This window comes from Coenobita brevimanus, chromosome 116 (genome assembly GCF_032717465.1).
Source record: "Coenobita brevimanus isolate Jiangsu-jjx chromosome 116, ASM3271746v2, whole genome shotgun sequence".
Classification (NCBI taxonomy): Eukaryota; Metazoa; Arthropoda; class Malacostraca; order Decapoda; family Coenobitidae; genus Coenobita; species Coenobita brevimanus.
In genome coordinates, this window is record NC_137069.1 from 2,599,710 (window position 1) to 2,620,705 (window position 20,996).

At 43.3% G+C, this 20,996-nt stretch overlaps 1 protein-coding gene across 1 annotated transcript; it reads left to right on the plus strand.

Annotated features, from left to right (window-relative positions):
• The first annotated feature begins 1,224 nt into the window (after positions 1–1,224).
• Positions 1,225–20,507, plus strand: LOC145418782 (uncharacterized). The gene is made up of 5 exons (XM_080287114.1): positions 1,225–2,303; positions 5,274–5,526; positions 8,315–8,500; positions 17,878–18,090; positions 20,346–20,507. Exons 1-5 carry the CDS (start codon positions 1,240–1,242, stop codon positions 20,505–20,507), a joined length of 1,878 nt encoding a protein of 625 aa, XP_080143240.1. The 5' UTR covers positions 1,225–1,239.
• The last annotated feature ends 489 nt before the right edge of the window (positions 20,508–20,996 follow it).

Consider the following 20,996-nt stretch of genomic DNA (forward strand, 5'->3'; position numbering starts at 1 on the left):
TTAACATCCCAGTTCTGCCTAAATGAGCGAGTTTTAATGAAGAAATAGAGGAAAAAAAAAGAAAGCACAGTGTTTTAATAGACACACACACACACACACACACACACACACACACACACACACACACACACACACACACACACACACACACACACACACACACACACAGTTACGGATTATTCTTCTAAAAGGATTCATTTTTTTTTTTTTTAACTTGAAGACCCATTTGGAGGTATCAGTTTATGCTCTCTCTCTCTCTCTCTCTCTCTCTCTCTCTCTCTCTCTCTGTGGGTGAGAGAGAGAGTGACCGAGAATGAAATGGAGGGATGGGGTGGAGAGGTATATTTATGTGGGAGGAGTGAGGTTGGAGGAAAGGCAGCCTAACAGCTTAAGGCAGGGTGACATGGAGCCGATTTGTTCTTGATCACCCCTTCAGGATTAAAGCGTATGGTTATAGATAGATAGATAGATAGATAAACGGAGAGTACTAATGATCTATCTATCTATTGCCAGATGCCTTAATCCCGTAAGGGGTAGCCACAAACAAATCGCCTCCATGTCGCCCTGTCCCCCGCCATTTCACTGCTAATGATGCTTTTTAATTAACTGCATCAAAAAAATGTCTTCTTAAATTCATTACTTTAATAACTAGCATATAAAATGAAAATAATTTAGCATTGTTTTGTGTTAGAGAGAGTTATTCTAGAGTCAAATAATTAGTGAACTTTAAGAAATGAAAGCCGACTCCCTATTTCCATTCCTCATCCACACAGAGTAGTAGTAGTAGTAGTAGCAGCAGTAGGAGGAGGAGCAGTAGTAGTAGTAGTAGTAGTAGTAGTAGTAGCATGCGGTAGAAATACAAATATCAAAATTCCCTCTCTCATGTAATTAGTTCTGCGCCATAGAATTACATAGAATATTCAGTACTATAAGCAGTCATAATATAAACCTGTTATTCATATCATCAGCAGGTCCCTAGTTATTCTCTCTAAGTCAGTTTTAGTTATGTATTTGTAATGTGTGGTATTTTCACTGAAGCTACTGTCGTGTGTGTGTGTGTGTGTGTGTGTGCGTGCGTGTGTGCGTGTGTGTGTGTGTGTGTGTGTGTGTGTGTGTGTGTGTGTGTGCGTGCTGACCTAACGCATACCTGTACTTACACAACGTCATGCCTGCAGGTGTCCACGAGACGAGGACAGCGGCAGCGTGGGGTCATGCAGTCCCCCTCCGTCGCCCCTCACCATGGCCCCCTCCCCAGCCCAGCCACCCACCCCAGCTGACAGCGAGGGCCCGGTCCCCCCCTCCTCGCCGCCCCCCTCCCTGCAGACACCCCCCTCACACCCCACCCTCATGCTGTCGGGGCTGATGGGGCTGCCACTGAAGCCCCTGCACATCGGGTCGGGGCTGGGGATGGGGACAGGTGTGGGGGGCAGCGTTGGGGGGGAGGAACTGGACCCAGGTGTGGCGGAGCTGCTGGGGTCTGGGGAGGAGCGCACCGCTGCCTTGAGAGGCTCCCAGCGCTTCTACCTGCGACTGGTGCAGTGGCTGGGTCGCAAGCGCCGCCCCGGACGTACCCCACGTTCCGGAGAGCACCACCCCAAGGTACACTACAGCCTCAGGCCGGAGATACAGCCACACGACACCAAGACGGCACGGAAAAGGTTTGCAGACCTGTTGCGGCGGGCGGCCCGGGGTGGGTCATGGGAGGAGGGCCGGACACTACTGCCCCAACAGGAGAGTGGGTACTCCTCACCCAACATCTCCGCCCAGCACACACCCACTGCACACCATCGTCTGGTCAACCCACCTGGATACATGCGACGATCTCTGGAGTTGTCGCCACAGCGGGCTCCCTCCTCCCGTCCCCGCATGTCCCTGCCTGCTGAGCACCTGCGGCGCACATTGGACGGCCGCTTCACGGCACAGGCGGCAGAGAAGCGACGTCGGTTGTCCCGCGGTAAGACCATAAGCCAGGATGAACCGTTCCCCCCTCCACCCACGCTGACCACCCCACAGGACCCTGTCTGTGGCCGTCCCAACACACCTCTCGTCACCAGCGCACGCAGGATGTCCCGCCCGGGGTCGTCCAGCAGGGAGGAGAGCACAGGAGAGGAGAGCGGGTTTGAGGAGGAGGAGCCAGTGGAGGTGCGTGTGCCTCCACTGGTGCCTGAGGAGCGGCGGGACTCTGGGTCCTCCACCACACAGGCCCCTGCCGGACACGACCCGCTGGCCGAGTGGGCGATACCCTGGGACCAGTTGCGATTTGGACACCAGATGAGGCGGGGATCTACCACCAATATATACAGGTGACTTGTTGCCAGTCCAGTGTATGCAGACAAATTATTGTCTGTCTGTCTGTCTGTTACCAGATACCTTAATCCCATGAGGGGTGGCCACAAACAAATCGCTTCCATGTCGCCCTGTTCCCCGTCATTTCACTGCCCTCCTCTCAGCCCACACCCCCTGCTCTCATATACCACACCACTCCATGCCTCTACCTCCTCCTCAGCCTCCTCCTCTCTCTCCCCCCTCACTCTCCCCCTTCCCCTTCCCCCCTCCACCTCACTTACATACGCTTACCTCATTATTCTCTCATTCTTCATCCGCTCCACATGGCCAAGCCACCTCCGTCTATTTCTCCTAGCGATTTCTGTCACATCCACATCCACACCACAATGCTCCTTCACTTCCTCGTTTGTCAGTGTATCTTTTCATGTAACTCCACATGCTCCTCTCAAATAACTCATTCCCACTCTTGATTTGTATCATTCCAGCAAGGTCCAAGCTTCACATCCATACGTTAGAGTTGGGATCACAGTACTATCATGCAGCAACGTTTTAATGTCCATGCTCACTTCCCTGTTTGTTATCTCTGCTCTCAGAGAACCAGCAACCTTTCTTCCTTGTACCTTTCAAGCACCTCATCCTCCAAACTTCCGTCCTTACTCATCACACTACACAAGTACTTGAATACACTTACATTTTCTCTTTCATCATCATCCAGCCTCACTGTACATTCAGTGACTTCATTTCACTTGAAGACCATAACTTTATTCTTCCCTACATTCACCTTTAGATTCCGTGCCCTACACGCCAACCCAAACTTATTCACCAAGCTTTCCAACTAAACCTTCATCTTCACTTAATAATACAATATCATCTGCAAACATCAATACAGGAAGTTTCCAAAGACTGCCCTCTCTCGTTAGGGCCACTCCAACATCCACTGCCCTACCTTGTATCCCTTTTATAACCCCATCCATATACAGATTGAACAACCATGGAGACATGACACATCCCATGATCCCTGTTTCAGTCCAACATTCAGATTAAAAAATTCACTCAGTTCACTATCCACACGCACTGCAGCCTTAGTACCCTCATACATACTCTTCGCAACATTGAGCAACTTTCCATTTACTCCATATATACTTAATATTTTCCACAATCCTTGTCCATCCACTCTGTCATATGCTTTCTCCAAATCCATGAAGGCCCATAGAGCATCTTTCCCGTCTCTAGAAACTTTTCCACAAAAGACCCAAGAATGAATATCCGATCTACCATACATCTTCCTTCCTAAAACCTCCCTGTTCTTCTCCAACTAATCCCTCTGCTATTTCCATAACTGTGACTATAAGTATCCTACCATAAACTTTGCCTATTACAGTATATTAAGAAGACAAATACCTCTGTAAATATCACACATCTTCTTTTCCCCCATTTCCTTTGTACAGGAATAATTATACCTGATTTCAATCCTCTGGGACCCTGCCTTCCTCCCAGGCCAATCTGCACATCTTCCATTTGTATTCCGCTACTGTCTCTCCCCCATGCTTCAGCATTTCACCACACACTCCATCAATTCCTGGGGCTTTCCTCATTTTGACTTTCGTCATTGCTTCCACTACTTCCATCCTACTGATTTTTTCCTCTCTTCTCATTTCCCTCTTTCTCCCAGCCTTTCCCCAGCCACTTAAACTCGCATTTCCTTCATTCTTTATGTTCAACAATTCCTTGAAGTGTTCTCTCCATCTGCTCACTTTTTCTCCCTTCTCCACTATCAATCTACCATTTTTATCTTTCACTCCCCTGCTAACTTCTTTATCACCATGTCTAACTCTCTTTACTTCCCTTCAAAACATTTTCTTACTTTCCTTCCATTTTACACTCAGATTCCTTTTAAATTCCTCATCCACTCTCTTCATACTCTCTCCTGCTTATCTTTTCATCTCTCTCATCCTCTCTACATATAACTCTCTCTTCCGTCTCTCAGCTTCCTCCATGCCTGTTTCCCATCCACTCACTATATGCTTTCGTCTTTTGTGCCACAGTCTGTCTCATCTCACAAATTATTATGCCATACCAATATTCCCCAGGCAACTTGTTCCATCACACCGGTATTGATAGATAGGTAGCTACGGCAAATTTGTCATACCAGTTTCCGCTGGTAAAATACTTCATTCATTCATTCAGTGCCAGACGCCATGTATCCCAAACGGGGTGGCCAAGGGCTTAGAGTTAATTGTTTTACAGGGAGGGGCACTAATCCTCAACCAACCCTACTTGACACGTAGGGAGAATGCCAACAGCATCTGGTGTTCCCAGGCGGTCACCCATCCAAGTACTAACCAGACCCAACGTTGCTTAACATACTTCATGATATTTAATATGTAATGCACTATATTTTATTGTACACAATGGAGGTAAATTTAAGTTTGCATGCTGTCCTGATCTGAATGAAATATGGTTTCTGCCCTTTTTTGCAGTGGACAATCTTTGATATTTTTTCAGACCATAAGTAAACAGTGTTCTTAAGATTAAGGAAATTTCAGCAGTTTTGAACACTCGACTAAGGAACGTAGAATTTTGATTATCTGAACAAAATTGTTTGGTATTACCCTGAATAAAATATCCAAGTGCTTCTTACATCTTCCTTCACCTTCATTTCTATTTCTGTGTATGCCCTTTTCTTTCTCCCATCTTTCCCATCACTTTTTATTACTCTTCTTTCTTTTTTAGGTGACTCTACTGTACATTGAGTCACAAAGCCAATAGGTCCCTGTAAGCCAGGAAACCATTTACAGTGCTTGGTGGTAACCGTATAACCAGCCCATGTGTGTTCTCTACTTGTCAACAAGTGGTTGGCAGAGGGTTAGTGCCAGCTGTATGGGATTATGGCATCTGGCTATAGATAGATAGATAGATAGATAGATAAATAGGTAGATAATCATAGTGAAATAGCTTAATTTATATAATCCAATGATAACTTATAGGGGACGCTGGCATGGTGATGTCATGATCCACACCTTTGATGGTAAGGACGCCACAACGGAGCGACGCTTTTGGGAGCTGGTGTCGTCACTCTCCATGATCCGCCATGAGAATATCGTCCTGTTCATGGGCGCCTGCATGTCCGCTCCCAACCTGGCCATAGTGACAGGCGTGAGGCGGGGCATGTCACTCCATCAACACACCTCATCCCGTGGCTCCATCCCCTACCCGTCCAGAGTCAATATAGCTCGACAGGTTGGTGAAAACAAGGATGATATACTTTTTTACTTGTTTAGCATTCATGTAGGTGAGATGATTAGCAAAAACAGTAACAGTACACTGCCTCACTCACACAGACTCCCTACCATACTTTTTGGGAGTCTGCATCAGCCTGCTAGTAAAAATAATGACAGTAATACACATCCTCACCCATTCAGAGTCAGTATAACTTGACAAGCAAATCATACTACACATCCTCTCATTTCCTCACCCAATTTGCCTACAGTGACTGGCATGAGGCATGATATGTCACTCCATCAGCACTCTTCATCCCATAGCTCCATTCCTTACCCATCCCACATCAAGCACAGTAGTTGGTACAAAATGCATCTCTTATTTCCCCCTGTAGCTGTTGAGCTGTGAGAAGAGATTAACACTAAAACACTTTGCCAGTCATTTAAAAAAAAAAAGTGTTTTCAAAAGGATGTAATGTCATGGTATTGCTTTACATTGCAGTGAGATTCAACAAGTAAGCAACAAATTTAAAATCTCTACCAAGTTAAGGTGTATGAAATTACCAGCAGTCTTGTTCAAGGGAAAGGCTGGAGTAGCCGATAGGCCTAAATCAAAGGCTTCTGCATATGTGGCTTCATCCTTTACCCCTCCAGAGTCTCATTCATTTATAAAGTTTCCAACATGCTTGCATGTGTTGGCCTTGGTCATCTAATGGCGGCTTTTCATGCTGCTCAGTCTCTGGCAGCATCCTTATTCAGTCCTTTATCCCACAGGTCACACTATGTGACCTCGTCCCAGGTCTTTTTCGTTCTGCCACTCACAGCCTACCCCCAACATTCACACTTCTTACTTTCTGCACCCAAGTGTCATTCCCCCATCCACTCATGCCCAAACCATCTCAATCTACCTCTCCTCATCACAACACCAATACACACACACACACACACACACACACACACACACACACAGACACACACCAAAAACTTAAATGGAAGTGTACCATCAAGGAGGAATCCAAGTTAATCTGTACTGTTGGATGCAAGATTTTCTCAGATAAAGGGAAATGAGAACATCTCTAAGGGGAAATTACTCATTGTGGAGAGAAATGACAAGTGGAGTTCCACAGGGCTCAGTGCTGGCACCAATTATGTATTTAGTATAAGTAAATGACATAGCAACATTGGAAATGGAAGCTATCTCAATACTTTATGTTTGCTGATGATGCAAAAATGCAAAGGAAAATTGCAAACATAGACTCTTGCAGAGAGCTACAAGAAGAATTTAATAAGCTACATAAATGGAGCTGTAGATGGCAAATGGAATTCTATCTCTCTATCTATTGCCAGACGCCACAATCCCGTAAGGGATGGCCATTTGACTTTGAGTTATATGTTTTACAGGGAGGGACACTAACCCTTCACCAACCCACTTGTTGACAAATGGAATTCATTGTGGACAAATGTCCTGTAATAAAATTTGGTAAAAATGAAAAAAGACCAGACTGGGATTATAAGTTAGGAAGTTCAACCCTACAAACATCAGAAAAGGAGAAGGACTTAGAAGTGATAATCAATAACAGTCTCCAGGTGACCACATAAATGAGAAAGTACAGAGCATGTACATGCTGCTTGTTGACATGAGAGTAGCGTTCACGTATATAAATGAAGACATGCTGAGAAATATGATCACATCATTGAATTAGACCAACTCTGGGGTATGCATCTGTTGTCTGGAATCCACATCTTAAAAAAGACGTAGTTAAGATTGAGAGATACAGCGGGCTGCTACAAGATGGGCTTCAAGCTTAAGGGGCCTCAGCTATGAAGAAAGACTAGAAAAATTAAACCTACCAACATTACAAGAGAGAGAAGGAAAAGAGGAAACATGATTATGTTATATAAATGCATCACAGGAAAAGTGAAAATAGACATAAATGAGTATACATAGGAGGAAGCAACATCAAGAGGACACTGCAAAAAAATTGAGGTGATAAAGACATAAGGAAATTCAGTTTTCCAAATAGAGCAGTTGATCAGTGGAACGCATTACCTAATAAAATAGTGTGTGTCAACATCGTTCAAAAATTCAAAGATATGTATGATAAAAATGGTTCGAAACATGGGACAGTACAAGCTTGGCTCAGTCCTGTACAGATACAATTAAGTAAGAACATTTAGAAAAGGTAAGAACACACACACACACGCACACACACACACACAAACACACACACACACACACACACACACAAACACACACACACACACACACACACACACACACACACACACACACACACACACACACACACACACACACACACACACATTTGAGCACAGTATTGATTCCTCATTGTCACTGTTTACTCGCTTAAGTAATATCATGCTCAGGGTCAACATAGCAACAGCCGGGTCAGGAATCATACATTTCCCGCAACATCATCATCATCATCGTCATTTTACCGCCTTTCCCTGAGTCTTTCCATTTTCTCTCATGTTGCTGAAGCCATGCCATACATCTACTCTCTTATCATCATCATCATCATCGTCATTGTAGTCGTCATTGTTTTAGCTGTGTTCCATCATTGCTTTACAGTAGTGCATTATCTCTAACCTTACAAAAATTCTAAACCCCTCTCAGTGTAGCTGATGGCCAAGTATAGTCAGATTAGAGGGTAGATTTGACCAGTAACCAGGGAGATTCATTTCTTCCCCCCAGCTAAGGCCCCTGAAATTTCATTTAGGCATAATGTCATATTCAAGTTGCGGGAATGATGCAGTTTCATGGCTATAACGTCATCCTTCTTCCAAAGGTTGCCCAGGCCATGTCGTACCTGCACTCCCGTGGCATCATCCACGGTCGCCTCAACTCTCGCAACGTGTTCTTGGAGGCTAAGATTAAGCTAAGTCTACTGGACCACAGCATGGCAGAGTCCGCACCCACCAAGGAACACACTGGCTGTCTCGCTCAGGGCCTTCTTAGCTATCTGCCCCCAGAGGTATCAAACTTACCTTCTTTTTACTGTAATAATTAACAGTTGTGTGTCTGTTTGTTTGTGTACTGTGCATGGCCGCAGTTTTCAGGTTGCAGTGTTGAATATTTGTTTAGGTGTAGATATTGTCCAAAGGAAGATCGCAAGATCCATATGGACAGTACATGAGATTCAGGGTAGGGGGCCCACAGCCTTCAACTTGAACCCAGTTTTCAGTATTTAAAGTAAACAGATTCATTCTTTTTTTTTTTTTTTTTCATTCATCATCTAATCCAGTGTTGCCCATGAGGAGCATAGAATCCCAGTTCTAGTCAAGTTGCTCCAGACATTTAAGTTGAGAGTAACCAGCCTCACTCATCCCTGAGTGGCATAATGTGACCAATAAACCCCATCCACCCCTTGGATATAAACCTACACAGGTTCAATCCAGTTGGAGTGCCATCATTACTCACTAAACCACCAGATGCCATAATTTGGTTGTATGGATACCATCCAGCATAGTAAATGATTTCTTGGTGTATAGGAAACCATTTGGCTGGTCACTCATAGACAATAGGAAGAAGAAAGAAAGGCAGAGGAGGAAGGAAGGAAGAAAGGAAAGGGCAGGCACCCAAGAGCAGCACTACATCAAGTGAATGGATGGTGAGCACCCCCACCTACTACTAATAAATTAATGAATTAATTAATTTGCACAACCATAAACAAAGGCAAGAATAATTTACTGTTACCACAGAAACTATGCTTGGGGATTCAGGGAGGGAGCAGAGCCCCTGACCCCTGTTCCCAACTTATCAAGGTGATATATGCAGTTTTCAGAATAAAGAAATGGAATTTTATATAGGTATACTTACAGGCAAAATAGTTATTACATGTGATGTTAGTTATGAAAATTTTTTTACATCACCCATTTCCTTCACAGGATTTTCAATTGTGTTCTTTTTAGTTTTATAATATCTCATCTCATGCAAATAATTTTTTTGTCAGTAACTTTCATCAGTGTGTAGTTCTTATTATGTGTTCTCATACAGTCTCTCTATAAAGTGCTATTTACCACAATCCATTTTTAGCTATGTCTTATTTTTTTACTCTTGTCACATTGTGAGATAGGAATTACCTGTGCTTTGAATCCATCTGTACTGTAGCAAAGACCAAACCCAGGACTATCAGATGACAGTCTGTCAGTTTACCGCTGTACCACAACCAAGTAAATGATGTCTCTTTTACAGGAGCTTCCTTGCTTGAGCCAGCCAGCCCACCTGAGTTATCCTTTTTTCTCTTTTTCATAAAATGTACTGTGTTTATGTTCTGAAAATGGAGGGCTTAGTTGTTATATGTTCTGTTTTCATGCATAATGCCATAATGTCCATACAGTTTTAATATAATCTGTACCCACTTGATATAATATCTCATTATTGTGTCTTCTTCATGTATTGTACTCTATCTTCTTAAGCTGGCTAAAATTTCCCTCTTGCCATATTGAATGCTGAGCTGTAGCAAAAGCGCAACACTGGAATTCACCAAGTTGTGGTAAAAAACCAACTATAGTAACCAAAGAGACACATTCCACCTCAGAACTAAGGTTTATGAACTTGTATGCAGTCTATCTATCTATCTATATATATTGCCAAATGCCTTAATCCCATACGGGGTGGCCTCAAACAAATTGCCTCCATGTCGCCCTGTCCCCCACCATTTCACTGCCCTGCTCCCAGCTGACACCCCCCTTCTCTCATATACCTCTCCACTCCATCCGTCCATCTCATCCTTGGCCTCCCCCTCCCTCTCTCCCCCTCCACGTCACTCACATACACTCTCCTCATCAGTCTCTCACTCTCCATCCTCTCCACATGGCCAAACCACCTCAGTGTGTTTCTCCTGATGCTTCCTATCACATCCACATCCACAACACAACACTGCTTCACATCCTCATTTGTCAGTCTGTCTCTCCATGCGACTCCACATGCTCCTCTCAAATAACTCGTTTCCACTGCTCTCACTCTTGACTTGTGTCCCTCCAACAAGACCCAAGCTTCACTTTCATACATTAGAGTTGGTATCACAGTACTGTCATGTAGTAACTTTTTCACTTCCATACTTACTTTCCTGTTTCTTATCACTGCTTTCAAGGCACCAGCATCCTTTGTTCCTTGTTGTACCCTTTCAAGCACTTCACCCTCCAAACTTCCATCCTTACTCATCACACTACGTAAGTACAAACGTACTCACATTTTCTATTTCTTCCTCATCCAGCCTCACTGTACATTCACTGACTTCACTTCTCTCAAAGACCATAACTTTACTCTTCCCTACATTCACCTTTAGATTCTATTTCTTACACACTATCCCAAACTCATTCACCAAGCCTTGCAGCTCCAATTCGTCTTCACTCAACACAGTATGTATCCTGTGCAAACAACAGTACAGGGAGTTTCAAAACATTGCCCTCTCTCACTAGGGCCACTCCAGCGTCCACTGCCCTAACATGTATCTCTTTTATAACCCCATCCATGTACAGATTGAGCAGCCATGGAGACATGACACATCCCTATTTCAACCCAACCTTCAGATAGAAAAATTCGCTCAGTTCACTATTCCACACACACTGCAGCCTTACCACCCACACACATACTCTTCACAGCATTCAGCAACTTCCCATCTACTCCATGTATTCGTAATACTTTCCACAATCCTTGTCTATCCACCCTGTCATATGCTTTCTCCAAATCCATGAAGGCCACATACAATTTCTTTCCCTTCTCTAGAAACTTTTCTACTAAAGATCTAGGAATGAATATCTGATCTACACAACCTCTTCCCTTCCTAAAACCTCCCTGTTCTTCTCCAACTAATTCCTCTGTTATTCCCTAACTCTGTCAGTAAGTATCCTACCATATACTTTTCCTGTTACACTAAGAAGGCAAATCCCCCTATGATTACCACACACGTCTTTTTCCTCTTTTCCTTTGTACAAGGGAATAATTATACCTGACTTCCAATCCTCTGGGACTCTACCTTCTTCCCAGGCCAATCTGCACATGTTCCATATCCAATCTACTATTATCTCTCCCCCATGCTTCAGCATTTCACCACACACTCCATCAGTTCCTGGGGCTTTCCCCATTTTGACTTTCTTCATTGCTTCCACAACATCCATCCTACTGAATTCTTCCTGTCTTCTCACATCCCTCCTTCTCCCAGCCAGTCCCCAGCCACTTATACTCGCATTACTTTCATTCTCTATGTTCAACAAGTCCTTAAAGTGTTCCCTCCATCTGCTTACTTTTTCTCCCTTCTCCACTAATAATCTACCATTTTTATCTTTCGCTCCCCAACTAACTTTATTGCCACCCTGTCTAGCTCTCTTTACCTCTTTCCAGAACATTTTCTTACAGTCCCTCCACTTTACACTCAAATCACAATACTGTCATGTAGTAACTTTTTCACTTTCATGCTCACTTCCCTGTTTCTTATCACTGCTTTCAATTCACCAGCATCCTTTGTTCCTTGTTGTACCCTTTCAAGCACTTCACCCTCCAAACTTCCATCCCTACTCATCACACTACCCAAGTACTTAAACGTACTCACATTTTCCATTTCCTCCTCATCCAACCTTACTGTACATTCACTGACTTCACTTTTCTCAGAGACAATTACTTTACTCTTCCCTACATTCACCTTTAGATTCCGTTTCTTACATACTCTCCCAAACTCATCCACCAAGCCTTGCAGCTCCACTTTGTCTCCACTCAACAACGCAGTATCATTCGCAAACGACAGTACAGGGAGTTTCCAAACACTGTGTCTCAGTAACACAGAGAGTAGGCCTGCATTTTCTCCAATACAAGTTTCTTTAACTGTCAGCACCAAACTACATGCACAGTACACATTACACTTCCTTTTCCAAAATTCAAAAATCATGGCATCACAACACAGCCTCAGAGTCCCCAGGGGGGAGGGACCATAAATGCCCCACCCTCTGCCCTTCTCCTGGTGATGACTCAAGCTGCCTGGAACCACTGTCTGACTCACTTCTTCATTTCTGCAACATTCTCGGCCCTTCCTCCAACTTTCGCTCTGTTGAGCACCACCTCTCCTCCTCTAAACCTCACCTTCTTTTTCTAACGGAGACTCAGCTGTCTGAGGCAACTGACAGCAAACCCTTTTCTGTATCCTCCTACTTTCTCTATTCTCATTTCAAAGCCAAAGGTGTCTGTTGTGTATATATACGCAACAACTTATCTTGCTCTCGTGTTCCTGAACTCGACTCTTCTGAATTCACTACATTCTGGCTTCGGCTTTCCTGTCACTCTCTAACTAAGTATATCTGCGTTGTTTACTTATCCCCTAATTCTACTGATTATCAAATATTCTTTGACTGTCTTACTTCTACGATGGAACACATTCTATCCATTTCCCCTTTCTCTGAAATCTCCATTCTAGGAGATTTCAATGTTCACCACCACCTTTGGCTCTCCTCTCGTTTCACTGATCCACCTGGTGAACAAGCCTACACCTTTTCTATCCATAATGACCTAGAGCAGCTTGTACAGCACGCTACCCATATCCCTGATCACCTTGGAGTGAGCTCCAACATACTTGACCTCTTCCTTACAACTAATCCTTCTGCTTACACTGTTAATCTTTTCTCTCTTTGGGCTCCTTCGGTCACAGCCTTATTACCTTAACCTGTCCTATTACTCCGGTACAGCCTGTGGACCCTCCAAAGAAATATCTGTGGCACTTTGGAGCTGCAGACTGAGAGGCCCTCAGGCAGTACTTCTTTGATTTTCCCTGGAATGATTATTGCTTCCATGGCCGGGAGCCATCTGGGTGTGCCTTGTGCATTACGGAGGTTATTCCCTCGGTCATGGAAGCATACATTCCTTTCTCATATCCTTTGACAAATGCAAGAAAGCCATGGTTTAATCACGCTTGTTCTAATGCTATCTGCAACAAGGAGAGTGTCTATAAAAGGTACTGGAGCCAACGCACCCCTGAATCACATCTTTTATGTGTTTCTGCTCAGAATCGTGCTAAGTCTGTTCTTTGCTCTGCTAAAAATAATTTCATCTGTACTACATGCTCTTAGCTCTCCAACTTCAATTCTTCCCGCTCCTTCTGGTACCTTGCCAAAAACCTTTCTAACAACTTTACCTCATCATCCTCTTTTCTACTCTGATGGCTTTGTAGCTATTTCTTCTACTGATAAAGCAGATCTCTTTACTCAGACTTTCTCCTCCAATTCCACCTTAGATGAATCCGGTGTTGTTCCTCCATCACTTCCCCCCTCTGACTTCCTCATGGCTGACATTAAAATTTCTTCAGCTGATGTATTTTCTGCCATCACAGGCCTCAATACTAATAAGGCATTTGGGCCTGATGGAGTCCCTCCTGTTGTTCTCAAGTACTGTACTTCTGTGCTTACACCCTGCCTAGGCAAACTCTTTCACCTTTGTCCATCAACTTGTACCTTTCCTTCTTGCTGGAAGTTTGCTCTCATTCAGCCAGTCCCAAAGAAAGGTGACGTTTCCCAAACCTCTGACTATCGTCCAATTGCTTTAACATCCTGTATCTCAAAAGTTTTCGAGTCAGTTCTTAATATAAAAATTTTAAAGCATCTTTCCTATCACAACCCTCTTTCTGATCATCAGTATGGGTTCCATCAGGGACGCTCCACTGGCGATCTTCTCACCTACCTTTCAGACTCCTGGTCATCCTCCTTTCGTGACTTTGGCGAAAGCTTTGCCTATGCACTTGATATCTCAAAGGCTTTCGATCGAGTCTGGCATAAATCTTTTATTTCCAAACTGCCCTCTTACGGTTTCTATCCTTCTATCTGTACCTTCATCTCTAGCTTCCTTTCTGGTCGTTCTATAGTCGCTGTTGTAGATGACCATCATTCTTCTCCTAGGTCTATCAACAATGGTGTTCCTCAGGGCTCTGTCCTATCACCAACTCTCTTCCTGTTATTCATCAGTGACCTAAGCTGTACATCTAACCCTATCCACTCATACGCTGATGACTCCATCCTTCACCTTTCCATTCGGCTCCCGCAACATCCATCGCAGCAGTTACTTCAACAAACAAGAGATGAGGCTGTGGCACACCTAATGTCTGACTTGGCTCGTATCTCTGACTGGGGTAAAAATAATCTTGTTGTTTTTAATGCATCAAAGACTCAGTTCTTACACCTATCAACCCGACAGAATCTTCCACAGTTGTACCCATTAATGTTTAATAATATTCAGCTCAATCCTACATCATCCTTGAACATGCTTGGGGTTTCATTCACACGGGACTTATTTTGGAAAGATCATATTACATCTCTCGTAAAATCTGCTTCCAAGAGATTGGGTGTGCTAAGCCGACTCCGTTCCTTCTTTACCTCTGCACAATTGTTGATTCTATACACGGGTTTTATCCGCCCCTGTGTGGAGTACAACTCTCATGTGTGGGGAGGTTCTGCACATACAGCTCTTCTCAATAGGGTGGAGTCAGAGGCTTTTCGTCCCATTAACTCTCCTCCTTTTACTGACTCCCTTCAACCTCTGTCTCTTTTGCCGCACTGTTGCATCTTTATCTCTTTTCTATCACTACTTCAATGGTCACTGCTTCTCTGAACTGTCTGCATGCATTCCTCCACCTCTACGATGGGCGCGTAGCACCCGTCTAGCAGCAAACTCTCATCCCTTTTCTGTCCAACTCTCTAATGCAAGAGTTAACCGTTACTCCCAGTCCTTCATTCATGCAACAGGTCAACTCTGGAACTGTCTCTCTCTCTCTGTATTTCCTGCTTCCTATGATCTCCAGTCTTTCAAACGCAGTGTGTCCAGGCATCTCAAAATGATTGGACCTTGAATTTGGCTCTTTCTTGTATTTTGTTTTTCTCTTGGAGGGAACAGTTATTGTGGGCTCATGGCCTTTGGTTCCTTCTTCATCACAAAAAAAGAAAAAATCCTCACCCACTCTCTTCTTGCTCTCCTTTACTAATCTTTTCACCTCTCTCTTCCTTTCTACATAAAACTCTCTCTTCCATCTCTCAACTTCTTCTATGCCCCTATTTCTCATCCATTCATTATATACCTTCTTCTTCTTTTGTGCCACAGCTTGTCTCACCTCTTCATTCCACCATGCTGTTCCTTGCACCCCTTTTCGTCTTCTCTTCATCCCACACACCACCTCACATGCTGCACATATTTCGTCTGTGAATATCTTGCACACACCTTCCACATCCCCCATCTGCTCCAATCCATATTTACCCAGTCGTTCCTCCACTTCTCTCTTATATGCTGCCTTTTTCTAATTCTCTTGTAACCTTTCCACTCCCCTTACATCTACTCCTTCCTCCCATCCTTTCCTTCTTCTATTTCTCCATTTTACTTGGACCTTGATTCTGACCACCACTTGGTGGTGGTTAGAAAGTCCACTCCCCCAACCTCTATATACTCATGCGTCATTTACACACTTTTGCATCCTTTCATCCACACACACATAATCAATCATTGCCTTGCTTTCATTCAGTTCACCACCCACCCTTCTCATCACTCACCATGTATACCTGTGGATCATTTTGTACCTGAAGAGGGTATTGGCTATCACCAACCCCCTCCCAGCACATATGTCCACTAAAGCACTGTCATTCTCATCTATCTCAGCAGGCACACCCCACTCACCAACTACTCCATCCACCTTCACATTCCATACTTTACTATTCATATCACCAATCAAAAACACTCTCTCATTCCTTTCAGACTTTTCCATGTACACTTCCACATTTGTCCAGAACTCTTCTCTCACTCTGCTTGCACGATCTTGTGTTGGCGCATACATGCACACAATCGCCTACATTTGCAGTCCAATTTTCAGTCTTACCTGTACAATCCTTGAGCCAACTGATCCATACTCTCTTATATTCTCCTTCTGTCTGTTACTCACAACAGTACACACTCCATTAGCCCACTCATTCTCACCTAGTCCTGCACATATACCCCATCCATACTTCCATTCTCTCACACTCTTTCCTCGCCATTTAGTTTCAGTTAACCAACATACATCGACTTTCACACCCTCAAGTGCCTGAACAATCTCTCTGTCTTTCACCTCATCATTTGCGCTCCTTACATTCCACATTGCCATCTGTATCACGTCCTTTGTTCGGTCCTTAGTCGTTGTCTTTTGGTCAGTCCTGGTCTGAGGCTTCATGTTAGTATTTTTAGTTAGTTGTTATGCAGGTATGACATAATATTCAAGATGTGAGCATGGTCCAGTTCTATTGGGTAAAAATAAATCATATTCATTGTACTATTGTCTGTTATATTCCAGAGAATACATGTAGTCCTTCCTTATGTGACAGTGGAGCCCTTCCTCCTCCAGCATATTAGTAGTAGAATGGTTACTATCCTTATATGTGTTGGATTGTAATAGCCTAGACTCAGGCCCCTAAACCTTGACAGGGTAAATTGGGGTTAGTTGATACCATTCAGTCATGGAATGCCATCAAGGGAAGTAGACTGGTCATCTACCCTTAAATATACTGAACTACAGTAGACCCTCAATTTATAAGGGCCTGATTTGCACTAAACACATTTTGTACAGGAAAAATAAACCCTGACCCAGCCCAGTAAACATGGAAAAAAAAGGGTTTGCACAGGTGAAACCCAGAAGTCATATCCCCCGTCTGCGGTCATCCCCCCACAGTTCCACTGTCAGACTACATAGACAAACCCTCACCCCACCTAGAATAAACAAAAAATTATGTTTTGCAGCATTTTACTAAATAAATGTCCATAATTTAGCATGGCTAATGGAAATGGTCTGTTTGCACTTGATCAGCTGGCTACACACACACACACACACACACACACCTCTCACCTCGTCACCACCACTCACTATGTACTTTTTCTTCTTTCAATTAGGTTTACTTTATGCTGTCAGAACAGATTTTCACCTACCCCTAAGTAGATGTATCATCTGTAAGATACCCACTTCCCCAACACCCAAACATCCCTCTGTTCCCTGTCATGGTAACTGATCACCACTTTTTTACCTCGCTGTACACTTTAAGTAACCCTTCTTTATGTCCAGTGATGTTCCTAGAGGTTGTATATGTACAGTAATATTATGTGTGATCAGGAGGGGGTAAAAAGTTTTCAAGAGGGCCAAAGGGGGACTTTGGGATAATTTTGGGATTTCTCCATACCAATTAGCCAAATAACATGAGTTCCAATGGTGCAATTTGTGTGTTTCTGTTTTCACAGTAAAATTTAACAGATACATTACCTGTGCAAAGTGAGGGTCGCTGTACAGTAGATTGGACTCAGAGCTCCTACACCTTGGAGGAAATAAAGTGGGATTAGATTTTACCATAATTTTTCATGTTCCAGTTGATCCGGACAGTACATGTAGTGCCACCACATGTGACCGTGGAGGATCCCCCAACACAGCAGTCAGATGTGTACATGTACGGTACGCTGCTCTATGAACTGTTTGCCGAGGCGCCTCCCTTCGCCAAGCAGCACCCACATGCTGTCATCTTGCAAGTGGGTCTCTGTCACCAGCCATCCACTGATGACCTCCAGTGTACACAGAATCTCAAGGTGGATATTCATCATTATTTTCATTAGCATCAGTGTTGTCATCATTTTCATTATAATAATCATTACTAACAATGTCTGCATTATCATCATCATCAGCTGTGCACTATGATGCATTTATTTCAGCTTGTAAAAACTATATCTTGCTCCCAGCTTCAATGATGAGCCATGGTTGGGTTAGCCACATACTTCTGAACTGTAAGCCATTTCAAGACCATGCATTAAGTGCCTTAGGTACATGTATTGTTCAAGACATTCTGCATTTTCACTCATATTTTAGTGGAGAGGTATCCCTTGACACGGTGGCACTAATATAACTAGGCAGCTGCCCAGGAACTGTATATCAGTGCCACATACAGAGCTGTCCTGTTGTACAAACATGCCTCATCTTCTTCCATTTTGTCCCTCATGAGGAGGATGGTAGGCTGCAGCAACAGTGATGTTGCCAGAGGGGTGGCCAGAGTGGCAGTGACCACTCCTGAAATACATGAAGTATTCTTCTCAACTCATGGAACGTAAAATTACTTGCTTTAGAACCCTCGCCAGTGTGCAAAATATGGCCAAAAACTGACTTTTCTTTATTCAGGTTTAGTATTATTACAATGATAGATATCCTCAGACATAGAATGACATGTTACGCACCCTTCATGGCATCAAGAGTGAAACTAGGGCACTTGTGGGTCATGGTGTGACAAGAAGATGACAGTGAATTTTAGTCTCAACTATGGTGGAAAAATTTGAAGAGATGTTGTCAAGGGCACCATCATAGCTATAGCTCTTGCTCACACACTGCCATAAACTCAGCTGGAGTTGAGTCATTTACTCCTCTGGTAAAGTACAGTATGGATTAGGTTTGTTAGTCCATCCGTCCATCCATCATCCAATCCTACGTTGCCCCATGAGGGTTTGTTAGTACACAACGTAAAACAATTATTATGTAAAATGGAATGAAGAAAAAAAACTCAAAAAATGGTGCCAGTGCATCTAGAAATACTTCAGCATACTTTCTTCTCTTGTATGCTTAAATTTGAAAAGAATATAATATACAAATATTTTTAAGAAATGTACAGAAACAACAAACGTATAGAAAACACAAAGGCATTTTTTACTGTCATATTGAGAAATTATGTAAAGTTTGGTTTCTGTAAAATGAACATACTTAAAAATGGATACTACCAGAATGCCTGGCTACTGTCGTGGACATCGCAGAATTCTTGGGGAATACTCATGGAACTCCCTACAGAATTCTGCTTAAACCACCCTGCAGTTAGGCTTAGTCACTACTTTTTCCAAATTGTAGTTGTCTTCCTGTACCTGAGAAGGGCAACTTCAGCCTGCAGTCCACAAGGCTTACTTCCAGATGAACCTGGGACTGCAGCAAATATAACAACAGCAACAGCTGGAAGAGACTGAGCATATTTGTTAAGCTTAACTTTTGACGTCATAATTGTCATCAGGCCTACCTTCAGACTCTTCTTGCTCAGCCCAGCTAGTTCTTGTAATTCTTCCTCTAATTCACTGTAAAGAACTATTTTGTCAGCAAACTGACGATTGTTTCTTCATTCACCATTTTTGATCATTCTTCTGTCATCGCAGCCTAAGTTTTGAAAATTTCCTTTTGGCATGCATTGATTATCTTGGGTGAAATTGTCTCTGTGCCTAAGAACACCCTTTATTATTATTTTCTGGCTGTCATTTCAGAGTCATATGGTAACAGTATTGTATCTATAAATATCTTCTAGTACAGACGAGATAGGCTAATCATGTACCCCTTAATGTACTAGATTACAGTTGTTTAGCCAGCTTTGGGATCCTGCACCTCAGAGAGGATTATATGTGACCAGTTATTAAAAGGGCATCCTTGAGCTGAATGGGTTAACTGAGATTGTCGTTAACCTCTTCTACATGAGTAGAACTTAATTAACTAAAATGGCCTCTTCTGCCTGAGTATGTCTTACTTGAGCCGAATAATATAATTGTGGTTTCTATTAGCAACAGTAAAATGTAATATACTTCCTGAGACAGTCAGTAGCATTCTGGTAATAAGTGCAAAATATTTCACATGTTTCCAACAGTTTTCAGTAACTCATGGGAAGTAACTAGATGGTTTTTGACACCAAGTTTAGCTTCCAGTGCATAGAAAACTTCAAATGTGCTGTGGACAACCTCAAAATGAGTATTCCTTAATTAAGAGGCAGCATGGGATCATTTTATTTGATTTGTAATAGGAAGGAGACTAATCCATGTTCATGTTTCAGACACTGATCAGTGAATGCTGGGACGCTACCACTGCCCAGCGTCCAGTGTTTCCCGAGATACTACGTACACTGCAGCAGACATTATCACTCCATCGTGCACACTCCACCTCTGAACCTGAGAGACTCAATAGGATAGGAATCTCTGGCCGGATATCCTGCTGACAGGACCTGGGTCGGCCCCCACCCCTCGGCCGCTCGCTCACTGAAGAGACTGTTAAGGACGACCTCCACGAAGGGTTCTTCAAGCTTCCGTAATCACATACTCAAATCACTGATTAACCCATGGAACCCAGGGGCATCTTTTTCATTTTATTCTTGCCATCCCCTAATGTTATATATCAGCCTAGGACAGACATTTCACTCTGGAGGGATTAGAACATCCTTCGTTAGTCCCTTCATTGCAAGAGGTCTTGCCTAAGTTGAAAAAAGTCTGATAGAAGCAAGAATAAGTTAAAAAGACATCACCCAAATTCATGGAGCTAATATGATATTGTGTATCAAGGGTTTTGTTTGTGGGCTTAGGAGACTCATGAATAGGTTATACCTGCTGCGGAAATTATGTTAGTGAAGATAAATCGGTTTCAGCCTGACAGCCAGACTAAAACTTATATTGTCAGATTGAGTATGAGGGCATATTTCGTCCATCAGAAC

Excerpts from the sequence above, each read along its gene's own strand:
- LOC145418782 (XM_080287114.1), top strand. The coding sequence starts at position 1,240 with ATGGCCCCCTCCCCAGCCCAGCCACCCACCCCAGCTGACAGCGAGGGC. Across the intron at positions 5,527-8,314 it reads GAGTCAATATAGCTCGACAG|GTTGCCCAGGCCATGTCGTA; the intron begins GTTGGTGAAAAC and ends CTTCTTCCAAAG. Across the intron at positions 8,501-17,877 it reads TTAGCTATCTGCCCCCAGAG|TTGATCCGGACAGTACATGT; the intron begins GTATCAAACTTA and ends TTCATGTTCCAG.